At 47.0% G+C, this 16,986-nt stretch overlaps 1 protein-coding gene across 3 annotated transcripts in view; it reads left to right on the top strand.

Moving 5' to 3' along the window:
- The window catches only part of NR4A1 (nuclear receptor subfamily 4 group A member 1), a 35,923-nt gene extending 23,678 nt beyond the window's left edge, over positions 1-12,245 (top strand). For all 3 annotated transcript variants that reach the window (XM_077328603.1, XM_077328604.1, XM_077328602.1), the window contains 6 exons: positions 1,531-2,366; positions 4,743-4,872; positions 6,583-6,734; positions 8,484-8,686; positions 9,857-10,035; positions 10,913-12,245. In XM_077328603.1, the coding sequence (XP_077184718.1) occupies positions 1,533-2,366; positions 4,743-4,872; positions 6,583-6,734; positions 8,484-8,686; positions 9,857-10,035; positions 10,913-11,169 (1,755 nt within the window). In that variant the 5' untranslated portion in view covers positions 1,531-1,532 and the 3' untranslated portion in view covers positions 11,170-12,245. The remainder of the gene's footprint in view (positions 1-1,530; positions 2,367-4,742; positions 4,873-6,582; positions 6,735-8,483; positions 8,687-9,856; positions 10,036-10,912) is intronic.
- Positions 12,246-16,986: the final 4,741 nt, after the last annotated feature.

The following is a 16,986-nucleotide window of genomic DNA, read 5'->3' as shown; positions in this document are numbered from 1 at the left end:
GCAGTCTGAGTTATAGAAGCAGGACAGGTTCTTGGGGAGACTTGGCTGTTTTTATACCTGTTTGGGTATTGCTACATCCACCCTCCTTTGCAATCTGGTCTGCCCTGAATTTATACTTGGTTCTTTGGCCTGTTCACATCCCCATGAAATGAAGCTCAAGTCAACTGTATTGCTCTTCCATTGCTCTTCTCTTTTCCATTGCCCTTGTAATTTTTCAGTTTCTGCTTCCTTAATTGACTTCATTTATACCCTGCCTTTCTCCCAGCTTGGCTTAGTTCATTCTTCTCTCTTCCACTTTATCCTCCTAACAGCCCTGTGGGGCAGGTTAGGATGAGGCTATGCAGTGAGCCCAAGGTTGCATAGCAAGATTTCTTAACAGAGTAGTCATTCTGGGTGTTCCAGATTCTAGTGCAAGTCTCTGACCACAGTACGACGCTGGTTGCACACCAGCTTCACTATAGCAGCCATCATCTAACGCAAGCTTTCTCAACTGGGATTTCATGAAACCCTGGGGTTTCTTGTTGGCCATGGAAAGGTTTCCTGAATGGATGAGGAGTTAATTTTTAAATATATTTTTAAATATATTTATTGGGTGCTCTGACCATATGTGGCTATGTCAACCCACCCACCCCTCCCAAAATGGCCATTGATGGGCCTAGAGGAGGTGGGGAGGGGAAGGGTCCTTGCTAGGCATGTACACAGCTATGCTTCCCAACCATATTCGCACCACTTCCGGCTTTTCTTGAAGTCTTAAGAATGTTTTAGGGGTTTCTCAATGATGAAGAAGTTGAGAAAGGCTGATCTAACTAATCTGTCTAAGTTACTGTTCATAAAAAGATTTTTTAAATAGCATAAATGAACTCACTTATTTGGAAAGTAGCAATGGAAACTATTAACAATTGTGATGGGAACTTCAGATGATTTCTTTGTGCATGGTTTTGTTTGACATCAAAATGATCATGGGTAGGGTACCCTTTGCCACTTCTTTCCTTACTAATATCTAAAGCAGTGGTCCCCAACCTTTTAATCACCGGGGACCAGTCAACGCTTGACAATTTTACTGAGGCCTGGGGGGGAGGTAGTCTTTTGCCGAGGGATGTCACCACCACCAGCTGAGCCCCTGTTCCACTTGCTTTCCCGCTGCCCACTGGGGGGCGCTGCCAGCAGCAGCTGCACAGTGCCACGCTGAGGGGGAGCCCCAGCTATGGCGGCCGCTGGAGAGCACCAAAGGTGAGCCAGTGGCAGAGTGGCAGGGCAGCCCCTGGGGCAGCAGCCAGGGAGGAGGAGGAGGAGGAGCCATGGCTCGATACCGACTGATCCACAGACCGGTCCCCGGACCAGAGGTTCGGGACCACTGATCTAAAGGACAGCTTCTTCCCTTGAACCAAGAGGAAAGGTGGCATATAAATAAACTGTGATCAGTGATACCCATCTCTGGGTTATAACCACCAGCTCTGCTAGCATCCTTACTGGAGGATCTTATGACCGAATATCCAATAACTGGCCTGTTTTCCTCCCTCCCTTTCCTAGAGATGCCCTGTATCCAAACTCAATATGGGACCTTGCTTCAGAGCGGAGGACCCTGTGAACGCTACCCGGCAGACCTCTTGACCCCTGAGCTTGGCAAATCCACCATGGACCTGATGAACACGGAGATCACTGCTGCCACCACCTCTCTGCCCAGCTTCAGCACATTCATGGACAATTACACCGGCGAATTCGACGCTTTCCTCTACCAGATCCCAGCGGCAAACCCTACCACCGCATCCTTCAAGCTGGAGGATTTCCAAGTGTACGGCTGTTACCCTGGCTCTTTCAGCAGCCAGCTGGATGAGACCCTGTCCTCGAGCGGCTCAGACTATTACGGCAGCCCCTGCTCCGTCCCCTCTCCTTCCACACCAACCTTCCAGACATCCCAGGGGCCGCCTTGGGAAAACTCTTTCGGGGCCTATTCCCCCCCTCACACGTACGAGGGCATGAGGCCGTGGGTGACAGGAGCAACGACAACGGAGCCTCCAAAATCCGGTTCTGCCCACCCTTCCTACTTCTCCTTTGGCCCCTCTGCTCACAGCCCTGCCATCCCCCCTCAGAGTCCCCTGAAGATGCAGTCAGCAGCCCACCAACACCTGGTGGATGGAGACGTCTTCTCGCTCCCACAGACCTCCCCTTCAGTGAGTTTCTCCCCTTTGCCACTTAGCCAGGCCTCCCCCGCCCTGGACAGCCCTAGCCTGATGGACAATTCGCTCTCTCCAACGAAGGCTCGGAGTCCTGGTTCCAACGAGGGGCGCTGTGCTGTGTGCGGGGACAATGCCTCGTGTCAGCACTATGGAGTCCGGACGTGTGAAGGCTGCAAGGGTTTTTTCAAGGTAAGCAGGTTTCTTACACTTCTTATGTTGCACCCAGAACTCCCTGGTTCTGCCTCAGGAGTTCTGCAGGGAAGGGGTACCATGAGGTGCACAGCTGTCAGCAGCCTAGGCCAAAACTTCTGAGGCTTCAAGGTCTGCTGGGGAGGGAGGTTCTGCTGTTGACGGCTATAGGGATGCCTAATAAAACAAAATTTGGGTCCAGTGGCACCTTTAAGACCAACAAAGATTTATTCAAGGCATGAGTGAGTTTTCGTGTGCGTGTTCACTTCCTCGGACAAGGCACCTGGGTCAAATATTGTTGAGCTATTTCAGACCAACATGGTACTCCACTTGAATTTGCCTAATAAAGGCAGTCATTGTGGGAGATATTATTCCCTTCATAATGAGTGTCTGGCAAGGACATCTTTGAGTGGGGGGGGAGCCCACTAAAGATTGGACTCTTCCTTCCCTCAAAACTTAAATCTTCAAAATCATCCAAGCTGGCAGTGCCCAGAAATGATTCTTTCATTAGTACAGATGGGTGGTTCTCGTGGCACACAGCAATCCCACACTCTGGTTGCTGCTTGATCAAAATGGCTCCTTGTCCATTTGTTTTGTGCCAGAAAAGCATTTCTTTGTGGTATCTCCCTGACAGATGTGGCAGGCTGCTGGTTTGCCATGAAGCATGTTGGCCCACAGGTGCTGTAGCTCCACTCCACTTGCTGTTTAGCTTAAAGCAGAAACTTGGAAAGGCCACATAAAAGGAAAGAGAGATCTTCCAACCAGACTATAAACTGATGGACCTTGGCAAGGTGGAAAATGCCCCTTTCTTAGACTATTCCTTGATGCACATGTGAGAATTCTGCAGGAGGCTGTCCCCAAATAGAACTGGCAACTTCCTCTCTTCTTGTAGATCCCGGTGACTGGAATCCAGCGCCTCTAGTCATACACACACCCCACATACACACACACACACCTGCCCTGCAGCTTGCAGATGGCAGCAAACGGACTACTCTCTTTCACAGAGTACTGGAGTCCCCCAAGGTAGAGGACTTGGGGAGGGGAGCTGTTAGTGAGCACCAACAGTGGTGGGTTGGGAAGCCAAATTAATATTTTTGGACCCCTGCCTGTATCAGATGGCGAGGTCTTGCATGTAAACGTAACAGCTGAACTTTCAGAAACTGATAAGCTTGCTGCAAACCTGTGCTGCAAGCATCATCCAGACAATCCAGAGAGGTGTATTGAGAGATCATAGTCCCCTTCACGTGGCCACAGTCAACAGGGTTGTGATGAACGGCTTTGATGCAGTCATGCGCATGTGCCAGTAGTGAAATTTTTGAGTCTTTCTGATCCACTTTGATTCTGTGAATCTTACGAACCCGCTCATGGGAACAAAATGGAATGGTTGAGACCCATATTGAGCTTTTGGCACTCAGGGAAGCAGCCCAGCCATTCTTTCCCAGGTGACCTGTGTGTCTTTCTTGCCCATTGCTGGCCTGCTCCCGCAAAGCAGGCAGAAGTAGTGGCCTGTCATGGGCATCAGGCCCAGTGGGTGGTCTGAGCATGCAGGGGCCTATCTTGCCGTGGCTTCTGGAGAGGCAGGTTGCAGCACAGGTTCTCCCAGCTTGCATTCTGAATCTGGGGATCTGGGTGTGAGATTTGACATAAGATGGGTATGGGTGGGATTTTGAATCCAGCCACTCAAACATGTTCCCTTAATATGTGTTCGGTGACTTGTGAGGGTTCTGCACCTGCGTGTTTCCAGAAGAGATACCTGATACATACTAGGAATTAGAATGCAGTTCTGATGGAGAAAACCATGATATTCTAATAGTTAAGAAATACCTCACTTTTCTGAAGTATTAGAAATGTAACTTCACAGGGCTGGGTATTTTTTGTGGGATTATTGCACTCTGTAGGCAGAAGTGCTTGGAGAAGTGCTAACCTGGATCCAGGTCTTCGTAGTTTACTAGTGCACACTGGGTGACAGCTACTCAGACAGAGCGTGTGCCACCTCTCCCTTAACACTTTCTAGTTGAGCTGAGGCAATTGGAGGTCTTGGTCCAGGGTGCTTCGGGCTGTCCGGTGCCACAGCTTGTTCAGTCCCTCTTCTGACTTTCATCCCCACATTTCTGTGGCATTACAGTAACATTACCCACCTGCGGAAATGTTTCGGCTCAGCTGTGGCTGGAAAGTGCGCCCACGTGGAATATGAGATGTCTTCTGCCATGCCCTTGGGACAGGGCCCTTATGACACTCAAAACCACAGGTTGTGGGAATGTTGCAATAAATCAGTTGCTGGCAGGCAGGCCTTTGTTCCTGCCACCGTCAAGGTTGAAAACGGACTGCATTATCTCTGCACGAGGGTGACATCCGCCCCTTAATTCTCTTCCCTAGCGCACAGTACAGAAGAATGCCAAGTACATCTGCCTAGCCAACAAAGACTGCCCTGTGGATAAGCGACGGAGAAACCGGTGCCAGTTCTGTCGCTTCCAGAAGTGCCTTGCCGTGGGAATGGTCAAAGAAGGTAAGGCATGTCCCATCCTGTTTGTGATGACTAGCCTCTGTCCAGGGGTAGGTGCTCATTCCCTTGGATGCATTTTAAGAATGAAGGATTTTGGTGACTAATAAAGTGATATTACAACACTGGTCTGCAAAAAAGACCACACCCATGAAAGCCTGTGTTAAGTTATTTGCAGTCTCCACCTTTTCCTGCTTTGGTGCCGACAAATCAGTAAGCTGGATTCACTTCTCAGCCATAAACATTAAATAGTGGGGCGTTCTGGTCTCCAGCCATGAATTCTCTGTGTGTGGTGAGATAATCAAGAAGTGACTAATAATTCTGATTAGGTGTATGGGCCCTGAAATATAAGGGGGTTTAAAAGTATCCAAAGTCTGTCTTCCTTGAGCAGGAACAAACTTCCATTAGCATGGAGAATGGTGTTTTGGCTGCTGTTTCCCCCTTCCTTCCCACCGTAGGTCCTGTTCATTGTATTCCATGTTTTGAAGGTCTATAACTTCTAGGAGCTACTTTGGAGGGGGGCTACAACAGGAAGGGGGAGGAAAGAAATCCACTTCATGAGTTAAACTCACAGTCCTCTGGACCAAACCCTACAGTGATGGTCCCTAAAACACTTAAACCTGATCTTTGATACTTAGTCAATTGGAGGTTGCTGGAAACAAGAGAGGGTAAGGGAAGCTTTAATGGTTTGCATTGGTTCTGCTTAACTGTCAATGGGACTCTCCCATTCATGAATACCACCCCAAGCTTCCTTGAAGAAAGAGCTAAGATTTAAATGCAAGAAATGGCTCTTCTGAGCATTACCCTGTGCTGATGCTCAGCTGAGCAAAGTGATGTGGCTAGACTGTGTGTCAGATACATGCTCACACACAGCTAAGACGAATCTCTCAACCAGGATCTCATGAAACCCTGGGGTTTCTTGGCATCTCTGGAAAGGTTTCCTAGATGGGTGGGAGGTAATTTTTATGTATCTTTTCGAAAATTGTTTAAAATGTATCATGATGTGACCACATATGGTCATGCCGACCGACCCACCCCTTCCAGTTATGCTTCCCAACCACATTCGGCATGATTGTGCCCCTTCTGGGGTTTCTTGAAGCCTGAAGAATGTTCCAGAGGTTTCTCGGTGGTAAAAAAATTGAGATAGGTTGATATAGGCTACTAGGCTACAACAGGTGCTAGTGTAGCTGTCACTATTGTATTCTGCCTGCGAGGCTTGTTTACCTATTTCGGCACAAAGAGCTATTTCCAGCCTGCTCAGATGCTCCAAAGAAGTGGAGAGACAGAGAGAGCACAAGTGTCATCGCTCTAAGGAGAGAGATGTGTTCTTCCCATCCAGGGACAGGCTGTCCCTCTGGCCTGTCTTTAGAGGAGGCCTGGCCAGTTGGAGAGGAGAAGAATCAGCCTCTGTTGCTGTCTTTTGCTGTGGCTTCCTCTCGGAGTACAACGCTGCACTTGGGGTTGCTGGATTGTGTGTGCCCAGGATCAGATTCCACACTTCCTAATGCGTTCACAAAGTGCGGAACACCAAGGCGCCCAGTGCCGCCATGCATGTTTCTCAGAACGCTTAGCGTTAATTCTGTCAGCAGTTGCTTTTCTGGGCTAGGAGTCAGACCAAGCTCCTCGGGAAGGCTTTCACCACTAATCTTGTCAGTAGCTGTTGCATTTCTGAAACTCGTGTTCTCACCTCTCCCCCTTCTCCCCCTCTTTCCTCAGTGGTGCGGACAGACAGCTTGAAAGGCCGTCGGGGCCGGCTGCCCTCCAAACCCAAACAAGCGCAAGACTCTTCCCCAGTCAGCCTCATCTCCTCTCTTGTGAGAGCGCACATAGATTCCATCCCCAGTGCCACTAAACTGGATTATTCCAAGGTACTTGCCTCCGTTTTTGCCGTCTGTGGCCTTGCAGCGGGTGATGGGGAGGGCAGAGAGAGGTCTGGGGAAGCATTCTGGGCTCTCTGTCCCAGTTCCAAGGTTCTGTCAAAAGCTGCTGACTCGGTGATGGTTTTATATGGTCTGATGAGGGTTTCCATGGAGGTTATTGGGTTTTATTGCTGACTTTTATTGGACCTGCGATGTATTTTAACATTTATTGGTGAGCCAGCTCAGTAGTGATATGCTAAGAGATGGGGCGTGGTATGCTGGCAGGGGCAACTTGCTGAATGTCCTTAGCCCAAATTCTAATGCCAGTCCCAGATGCACAACCAGACAGGTGGCTTTTTGCCTCCAGTTCAGCGCTGTAGCTCACAACTGGTAGTCCAAGAAGTATCCTAAGGAAAGAGGATTCCTTTTCACTTCAGAACATTCTGGACTGGCCGTGGAACACTGGCCATGTGGACAGCACAGGCTGTGTGGCCTGTGTCAGCTGCGAGGTTCAATGAAGGAGGCCAGCACAGACTGTCTAGGATGGACTCTCTGGTCATAAAACAGGGATGGGTGACTGAAGGACTGCTCTGCTGGGTCTGGCCAAGATCCATTTAGTCCAGGGCTCTGTTTCAAACAGCTTGTTTTCAGATGCCTCTAGGAACCTCTTAAACATGGTCTGTCTCAGCCTCTGACATCTGGAGGTGTCTGAACGGCAAGGCTCCCTTTAGCGGTCACTGCTTAAACCCACGAGTAGACCTGCCTTACAGACTTTTCCAGTTCCCATCTGTGCTGCTGTCTGACATTGTAACTGAAGGCAAACATACGTTTGATTTAGTATTGTGCACTTCCTTCTGTCTGTCCAAGTTCTACTGCCTGTCACTTTCACTAGGTCACCCAAGAGTTTTGGTAGCTTTTCTTTACATTTATAGCCAAGATTCCTTTCTCCATGCACATTCTTTTCCATGCTCAGCCAGTGGCCTGCAGGCACGGCTAGCACCACTGAAATTTTTTATTGGAACATTGATCGTCTGCCCAACTTTTAATGATGTGAAGAGCTATGGGGGGAAATTTCACTCCTCAGAGAACTCCCCCTCCCCCAGTTGTGGAGCACTCTGTATTTTAATGAAGCTTTGGTTAGCAGACTCCTCTTCTCTTTGGTGTGAGCCATTCAGCAGCATGTAACCAGAACTGATTTTTAAGCCCTTAACTAGATCTCTTTGGATCTTGTACATAGTGTCCCAATCATGTTGAAGCAGCCATGTTCTACAGTTGTGAATCAGTGCAGTTAGGTAGCCGTGACTCTCATCTAGAAGAAGAGTTGGTTCTTATATGCCACTTTTCTCTACCCAAAGGAGTCTCAAAGCGGCTTACAATCTCCTTCCCTTTCCTCTCCCCACAACAGACACCCTGTGAGGTAGGTGAGGCTGAGAAAGCAACATGTATATTTATGTTGAATAGAATCATAGAATTGAAAGGCCACCTAGTCCCAATTTTTTTGTAACACTCATTAATATACACCCAACCTATACAACTGTTCAGAGAACACAACGATGCCTGAGAATCCAGAAGTGAGCTTTTGTTTGTCTGTACAACTTCACTGTCCGAATATGCAGTCTTGACTAAATTCTTAACTCTTCTTTTGTGAAAGTACAAACCATGAAAGAGCTATTGTAGTTGCAACTCTTCCTGTTTTGTGAAAAGGAAAGAAACCCCACTCTTCTTGTTCCAATATGTTCCAATATTTTGCCCTCTCAGTTCCAGGAAAGTGTCTCCTACCAGTTTGAGAAGGAAGACTGTGTGGATGTGCAGCAGTTCTATGACCTATTGACAGGCTCAATGGATGTGATCCGGAAATGGGCAGAGAAGATCCAGGGTTTCCTAGAACTTCCAAAAGAGGATCAGGACCTGCTTCTGGAGTCTGCGTTCCTCGAACTCTTCATTCTCCGACTAGCATACAGGTAGCCTGCGGCGACTGCAGCATGAAACCAATGGTCAGAGCTTTTTTGGTTTCTGGAAGAGATCTTTTGACCCAAGGCAAATGGTAGCTGGATGCATCCATCTGGCTGTATGAATGATAGAGGATGGTCAATTGTGGCTGTAAATTAAAAATGGCGGGAGTGTAGCCTCGATTTTTGGGGTATACCTTAAATATATTAGTTGCAAAGGGAGGCAGGATTTGTTCCATTATAGTCCTGCTTGTTCTAGAAGCATCCAGTTCTAGGTTGGTAAGACAAGGCCAGTAAGATTACAGCTATATGAAATATATTTCTGTGGGCATGAGAGATTCTAGTTTGAAGCTCTGCTCTGTACCTCCAAACCTCTGGTCTCTAATAGGACAGTAGGTTTACTCTGCCAAGTAGGAGAACAGCATTAGTGGCTTGAGATTTCTCTGAATCTCTCTTGCATCTCCGGAAGTAAAGAACCTTCATGTTGTCTTGGGGTCCGGGGAGGAGGTTTATAATGCTGGTTCTGAAAAACTGGTGAGAAAAGCAGAAAGGAGCCTGTATTGGTGAGACCGAGAGAAATTATGTATCTATTTACTACATCTATAGCTCACCTTTCTTGCTGGGTTTTGAGATGGATTGCATTTTTTTTAAATTCAGATAGCATAAGACATCCAGTAAACCGTGTCAAAGACCATAATTACAGAATTAGAAAACACCCTAAGAAAACAGTGAGAACTACTTCATGGAAGGCAGGAATTGTTGTTCTCCCCCCCCCCCCATAGACCCAGAGTAAGTGTTAGCATAGCTTCAGACATCACCCTGGGACTCCCAGGCTCAAATCTTTGCTGAGCTATGAAGCTTTCTATGAGAAAGATGGAGGCTGTCCAGGTAATTTCTGTCACTGGTCTGAGTTCTGTCCTTGGAACCAAAAGCTTTCAGGGAAGTGGCAGCAGTTAGATGTCCTGCTTGTTGAGACCAGCAACAGTGCTAAGGAGAAGACCAAGCATCACAGTCCTAGCCCCCAAGACATATAGGTTGCCCATGGCACAACCTTGTTACCACCAGAACAATGCAATAGATTTACTCCCTGTTGGCTGAGTGCATACATTTCTTACTTATCCCTTGTGGTCTTTTGACAGTGTGGATTCTTTTAAAGACAAACTTCCTCTCTTTCTCTCACAGGTCCAAGCCAGAAGAGGGCAAGCTGATCTTCTGCAATGGAGTGGTGCTGCATCGCATGCAATGCGTCCGGGGCTTTGGGGAATGGATAGATTCCATTATAGAATTCTCCCAGAGCCTCCATCGCATGAACATTGATGTACCCTCCTTTTCCTGCCTTGCTGCGCTTGTCATAATCACAGGTAGGTGGACACATGGGCTTCTGGGATGGATGAAGCGGGAAGTACAGGTGTGAGGCAGGAGCCAAGACATTCTGTCTTCTGCTTACTGTAGACCCACATATTGAATACCTTTGGCACCATGCTTTTTAAAGATGTCTAGAAGCTGTATGCTTGTAATTCATGATGCTCCCCAGATACTGAGGAAATGGTCATAGAATCATAGAATCGGAAGGGACCTCCAGGGTCATCTGGTCCAACCCCCTGCACAGTGCGGGAACTCAGAACTACCTGCCCACCTACAGTGACCCCAGTTTCATGCCCAAGAGAATCCCCCCCACCAAAAATCTCCAGAATTCAGCCTGGCCTGGGGGAAATTCACCTACCATCACACAGTGGTGATCAGTAATTCCCAGGGTATGCAAGGAAAGGACACAAGAGACAAACACTGAAAATTCACCTACCATCCCACACTAGCAATCAGCAATTCCCGGGGTATGCAAGGAAGGGCCACGAGAGACAAAGATGAGCATAAATATTGGTGGCAAATATTTGACTGATTTCCAGAGAGCAACTTGATTTGGCAGTGTTAGTTGCTAGAGGAAATCACGTATGCACTGCTGTTCTTGTGATATGGAGGTGCCATTCTGAGGTTATGTACTCCTTATTAGTTCTCAAACGTGACTTCTGAGTTAGACGATGGTGTGTTCCAGGGGCTTGTATGGCATATATCTGTTCTGGGCAGCACCTGTTGTGGTCCCCATACTGGCTTCTGAATCACTGGCACAGAGTGTCACATGCTGTTCCCAGTATATAAGTTTCTTTAAGAACTTGGTGGTTTCCTTCTAATGACTCATCTCCTCTGTTTTTCTGTTTCCTCTCTGCTCCATCTCCAAACCAGACCGACATGGGCTAAAAGAGCTCAAGAAGGTTGAGGACCTCCAGAACCGCATTGTCAGCTGCCTTAAAGACCATGTGACTTCTACCACCAATGAGCAGGTGCACCCAAACTGCCTCTCCAAGTTGCTGGGCAAACTCCCGGAACTCCGCACCCTCTGTACCCAAGGCCTCCAGCGCATCTTCTACCTAAAGCTGGAGGACTTGGTGCCCCCACCTCCCATCGTGGATAAAATATTCATGGACACTTTGCCTTTCTGAGGACTCGACTGGGGATGCTGCCATGCCCTGGGTGCTCCCTTAGGGGAGACAGAAGATTTTTCCTTCTCTACTGCATCCCTCTCCCTTGGTAAAGAGCAACTGGCAGAAGAAATTCCTTGCCATCCACTGTTTGGAAGGGAGGCTGCAGGAACATTTCCCAGAGACATTGGAAGAGCTTTGGTGAACGCCAGTAGTTAAGGACTGAAGACCATGGAAGACCCAGTGCCCCCCTTCCCCCCCTTAAACGTAGAGGCTCCTGGGACATTCAGAATCGTCATGAAGTTCTCTCTGAACTTGGGACAACTTTTTTTTAAACCGTGGGGGGAAATCTCAGTGTGCCTTCTAGAGTTACATGCACAATATCCCTAATTGATGCTGCCTTTCCTTGTGGCCTGCTAGTGGCTTCTTGTGCAATATAGCACTAAAATTCCATACAACTGCACCAGTCGCCTCTCTGGAATGCTTTGCAGGCAAGGAACTCAACATGCAAAGAGTTGCCTTCTCATTTCATTTTCCAACCCACAAGTCGCCAGCCCTGGGTCAAGCCTGGCTGAGACTTCACTCCCCGATGCAGGAGTTGGGATTTCATCACCGCCCCCCACCAAGCGCGCACACACACACCCCCCGCATGGAAACCCCTTGCATCCGGGGGCACTTGTTGCAATGGGGGTGGTTATGTCGTAAATAAGCCCCCGTCCATTGGATGGTTTCCTGCCCACCTGCTGCTTTTGTCAATTGCAGTCGAGTTTTCGTCGGATTCTTTTTTTGTAAAAGTTGTGTATATATCTATATATAAATATGAGAACAGCAGTCTTGTAAATACAGGTGAATGAAGAGCAGAGGTTAGCACGGGAGGGGGAAAGGGGCTCTTGGGCCTAGCGATTGTGCAGTGGCCGATGCCTGCAGGACACCCTCTGTCTTTCTGTGTATATAAACTTTGTATTGTAAAGTCCATCAATTTTTTTTGACATTTATATTTGTCTATCCCCCGCTTTCCAATTTCCAGTATGTGACTTTTCAATTATTAATATATATATTTAATATATTGAATAAAAAATTACCCTGAGTAGATGTAATTCTAATCCACTTGTTTCTGTGCTTGATCCTCAGAGATCCGCTTACATGCCAAGAGTAATTCAAGCTGTTGAAACTGGAGTCTCCTTTATAGGGAAATGGAGTTCCTCTCTTTCCCCCTGCCTCAGCTTTTGGTCCTGTTAGTAAGGAGCATACCCAAAACAAGCTAAGACTTTGGGAAATGCAGCTTCCCATAATGGGGGCACGCACACACTCAGTTGCTGCCTCAGATCAAGTTTATAGAATGCTATAAAACCTTGCCTCACCTGTTTGCCAGACAAAAGTGGGATGGACATATGTACCGTGCATATAACGCTCTCTTTCAAACATCTTTCAGCAGTCTATAGCCTGCTTGTGACTAATCTGAATGCAACAAAATGGCCTTTCATTAGTTTCTGAATAAGGACATTAACCCTTCTTGCACACATTTGGCAAACTAGAATTTTGACACTTTTCTCATTTTCTTTTGAAATGTAGCTTTCAAGGGATTCTTCTAAAGAAAATGACAGTTTTTTTTAAATTATCAGCTTGCTATTCTTGATATGTCAGTAATGTGACTTTGTCTTCTGAAATCCCCAAGCCATAGCATCTGTGCTACATTATCTTGATTCCCCTCCCAAATTAAAAATTATGCTTCAGGGTAAGAAAACTTGCTTAAAATCCCCACCAACTTCGTTTTATATTTAGGGTTGACAGTGTTGATTGCTAATACTGAAAAGTATACTTGGATGACTTCCAGAAATCGCAAATGAGTGTGGTGTAGTGGTTAAGAGAAGCAGCTTCTAAACTGGAGAGCCGGGTTTGATTCCCCACTCTTCCACATGCAGCCAGCTGGGTGACCTTGGGCTAGTCAGTCCTGTTAGTTTTGTTTCCACAGGACAGTAATATCAGAGCTCTCTCAGCCTCACCTACCTCACAGGATGCCTGTTGTGGGGAGAGGAAGGGAAGGTGATTGTAGGCTGCTTTAAGACTTGTTTGGGCAGTGAAAACTGGGATATAAAAACCATCCCTTCTTCCGCTTCAAAGTTACATTCAAGTTGAATCACAGCTTAGGCAACCAAAAACTGCTGAGGGAAATGTACCATGTGTGAATTTGCAACCTGCTGTGCTAGAAAGTGCTAAGCAGCAAGTGACTCCCATTGTGCAGTATGTGTAATGCTCATTTTCCTGCAGCCGAAGCAGTACTGGAGCTGGAGACAATAGGAGCCTTGACTAGGAACAGACTGTCGAGTGCAGGCTTTCTCAACCAAGGTTTCATGAAAACCTGAGGCTTCTTGACAGTCCTGGAAGGGTTTTCCGAAAGGGTATATATATATATCAAACATTTATCAGGCGATATGGCCACATATGGTCATGTTGCCTCCCCCCCCCAAATGGTCAGTGATGGGCCTGGAGGGGGTGTTGAGGGGAGGGGCTCTGGGTGGGTGTGTACACCAACCATATTTTGTGCAATTGCACCACTTCCGGGGGTTCTTGAAGCCTGACGAATGTTTCAGGGGGTTTCTCAACAGTTAAAAGTTGAGAAAGGCTGGTAAGGAGGCATGTGGATTGGATGCCCCAAGTCCCTTCGTAAGAATTCCTGGGGCAGGAAATCAGTCCTAGATTGTGCTGAAGCTTCCTTGTGCTGTTGCAAACCTAGGAGCTTTGATTCTTCTCTAGAGCTGTTCTAGAATAGATTATGAGCACATTATCTTCATCCAGCCCACCAAACAAGTTAATCATAAAAGCTGGAGCAAGAGATAGTAGTCTGAGGGATGTCTGGTTCCCCGCAGCCTGAACACTGTTGCCTCTGCTCTAAGACGTTTTAGAAACAGTGCAAAACTTGTCCATCAGAAACAAAAACAGAACGGATGCACACAGCACAAGCCAGGATTGAGTTGAGTAACCAAACGGATCTACTCATTAATACAGAAATGGATAGTAAAATTCTACCCCTCAAGGATGAAGAGGTGGTGTAGTTCCTTGTAATGTTTCCCTTGCCTGTATATAGGAAATAAGCACCTCAAATTTCCTACATGTAAGTGAGTTTGGAGTCCTTTTTTTAACAAGATTACTTCTATCCTCCCCTTCCTTCAAGGAACTCCAGGCTGCTTCCATGGCTCTCCCCTCCCCTGTTTAATCATTAACAATCCCGAGCAATAGGTGAGGCTGAAAGAGGTACCAATCCAACTTCTCTGTTGAATAGGGATTTAAGCATGGGATTTACTAGGCCTGGTCCATCCACTGCTTCCAAGATCCTTGGGTCCATGTTCCCTATGTCGATGACATGCTTTGTGGGACACTTGTGGAAACATCCCTGCCATGGAAGATGGCTGACTTCAACCAAAATTATAAGGTGTCCATCCCCCGTAAAAAAAAATCTAACATTTTAAAATACATAAATCATGCAGTGCATTGGAGGGGGATTTCAAATGTCTGTTGCTTATAGGAACCACTATACTATTGCATAGGCACAAGTATTCATTTTTCAAATTTCAAACTTAATGGCATGATGATACTAGCAACCATCCAGGTATGTAGTAGGGGTTCCAAGCTACTTGGAGAGAGCCAGTTTGGTGTAGTGGTTAGGAATGTGGACTTCTAATCTGGCATGCCGGGTACGATTCTGCGCTCCCCCACATGCAGCCAGCTGGGTGACCTTGGGCTCGCCATGGCACTGAGAAAACTGTTCTGACCGGGCAATCATATAAGGGCTCTCTCAGCCTCACCCACCCCACAGGATGTCTGTTGTGGGGAGAGGAAAGGGAAGGCGATTGTAAGCCCCTTTGAGACTCCTTTGGGTAGAGAAAAGTGGCATATAAGAACCAACTCTTCTTCTTCTACTACTTAAACTAAAACAGGTATTTGGAAAAATAATAATAAAGGGACCTAGACATTAAAAATCAAATCAAAACTTGGGTATAAATTAAGTAAACATTTAAAATGAATTAAAATGAATTGCTAGTAAGATTGACAAAGGGGAGATAAGTATTCAGTTCAAAACAAGCAGCTGTGATGCTCTTGAGCGCAAGGAGCAAAACAATTCTATGAGGAAGAGAAGGTCCAGCTTGAAGCAGCTCTTAGAAGGCAACTGCTCAGATCTGGTGCTTGGACGGAGGCTAGCATATAGCTAACTTTGAACTCTCACCTGAGCGATTATTCACAATTCATGAATAACTAGTATCAGGACCCTTGAAGGTGTGCTTAATTATCTGTTCCATTCCACATAATATATTTCTGATAAGGGCTTGGAGGAGGAGCGTGTCTCATGGCTTAAGTACACCCACTCAGGGTGGCTGTCCCGCCTCTGAGGGCCTCCTCCTCCAACTGGCTTGCCTGTCTGTCCAGTGGCCACCCAGTCACCTTCCATACCCCACCCCTGGCTACCCCTTCCTCCTTTCACTTCCCTTTGAGGCTTGGAGGCTGCAGATCCCTGCTGCGTGAGAGCTGCCTCTGCCAGTGAGTTCCCTAAGAGTTGCCTGCAGCCTTTCCAGGTCCTGGGGTGTGGGAGAGGCCATCTGCAGAGTTCTTCCACCCCCCCCCCCAATCTAGCACCCATTGTATTCCTGAATGCAACAGGCTTTGCCCCTACTATGCTAATAAGAGAGCAAAGAATTCTCAGAGCATCTGCTTTAACTGTAAAAGTATTCTTTATATATTAATCTGCCAAAAAGTAGGGAGTAGATATCAGGACCAAACTAGTGAGTTCTCCTACTATTGGGTGCTGTGAAAACTTTCTGAAGCAACTGGATATGATCACTATTGCAGACTGGCTGCAGCATATAATGTGCCGTTGATACGGTCGGGTGAGCTACACGCTCCCTGTTGGTTCAGTAGGGACCACGGGTGTCCTCTAGGAGAAGTATTTTGATATTGTATTATCAATGGGCTAAAAGAGGGTAGCCGCTCCCCCCTCCGTGGTCCCTCCCGTGCTGTGCTGCCAAATGCCAAACTTATCTCTGCCACCCAAATAGCTTCTCTTTAATCCGCAACACACATGGCTTGGTAAAAGCTCTTGGCAGGGACAGCTGGGCATCCGACTCCCAGGGCCCCAGCCTCACCCCTGAAATAGGGTGCAGGAGGAACAGTTTGCTTCATTCTTTGGGGCACAAAGGAGGAGTTCCTTCTTCCAGTGTGGCAGCATTTTGTGTTGAGAAGGTTGCAGTGCACATGGTGGATATCTTTTCCTGCATATAGGCATAGGCTGCACATGTGAGATAATAAGGCTCACGATTTACTGCAGAGTTTTCTGGGTAGAAATGCTGATACAGTTGGCACAGTCCACTTGTGGGGGTGAAAAGAGGAGCCATGTCGATGTTTGCTCCCCCTTTAAAAATGTGGTCAGAGCTCTTCCTATGCACATAGCTGAATCCTCATTAAATGGAGGAGAGGATTATGATCTAAGCCCCTTTTGGTCCCTACTGGGGAATATGGTGGGATATAAATAAATAAAAATAAATTATTGTCTCCAACAGTCACCATGTCTGGTGAGTACATATCATGTTCCCAGCCAACAATGTGGTAGGTAGCAAGCCAGCCAGTTCCATATTGTTTGTGTCTTTACATATCTTGGTAATAGCCCACTCTCTAGTTAATGCTATGCTACTGGAACGTGTTCTCACAATCTTTATCAGTTGGCTTTGTTCATGTCTGGGCAATATATACATGGATTTCTCTCTTCTCTCCCACCATTTATGACAGGTTTCTATGTTTAGCCTGTGTTTTATTTCTGACAAATTAACTCTCACGGCCACTTTCTCTTCC

This window comes from Paroedura picta, chromosome 3 (assembly GCF_049243985.1).
Source record: "Paroedura picta isolate Pp20150507F chromosome 3, Ppicta_v3.0, whole genome shotgun sequence".
NCBI lineage: Eukaryota > Metazoa > Chordata > Lepidosauria > Squamata > Gekkonidae > Paroedura > Paroedura picta.
The sequence above is the reverse complement of the archived record's forward strand: the minus strand, read 5'-3'. Positions and strand labels throughout refer to the sequence as shown.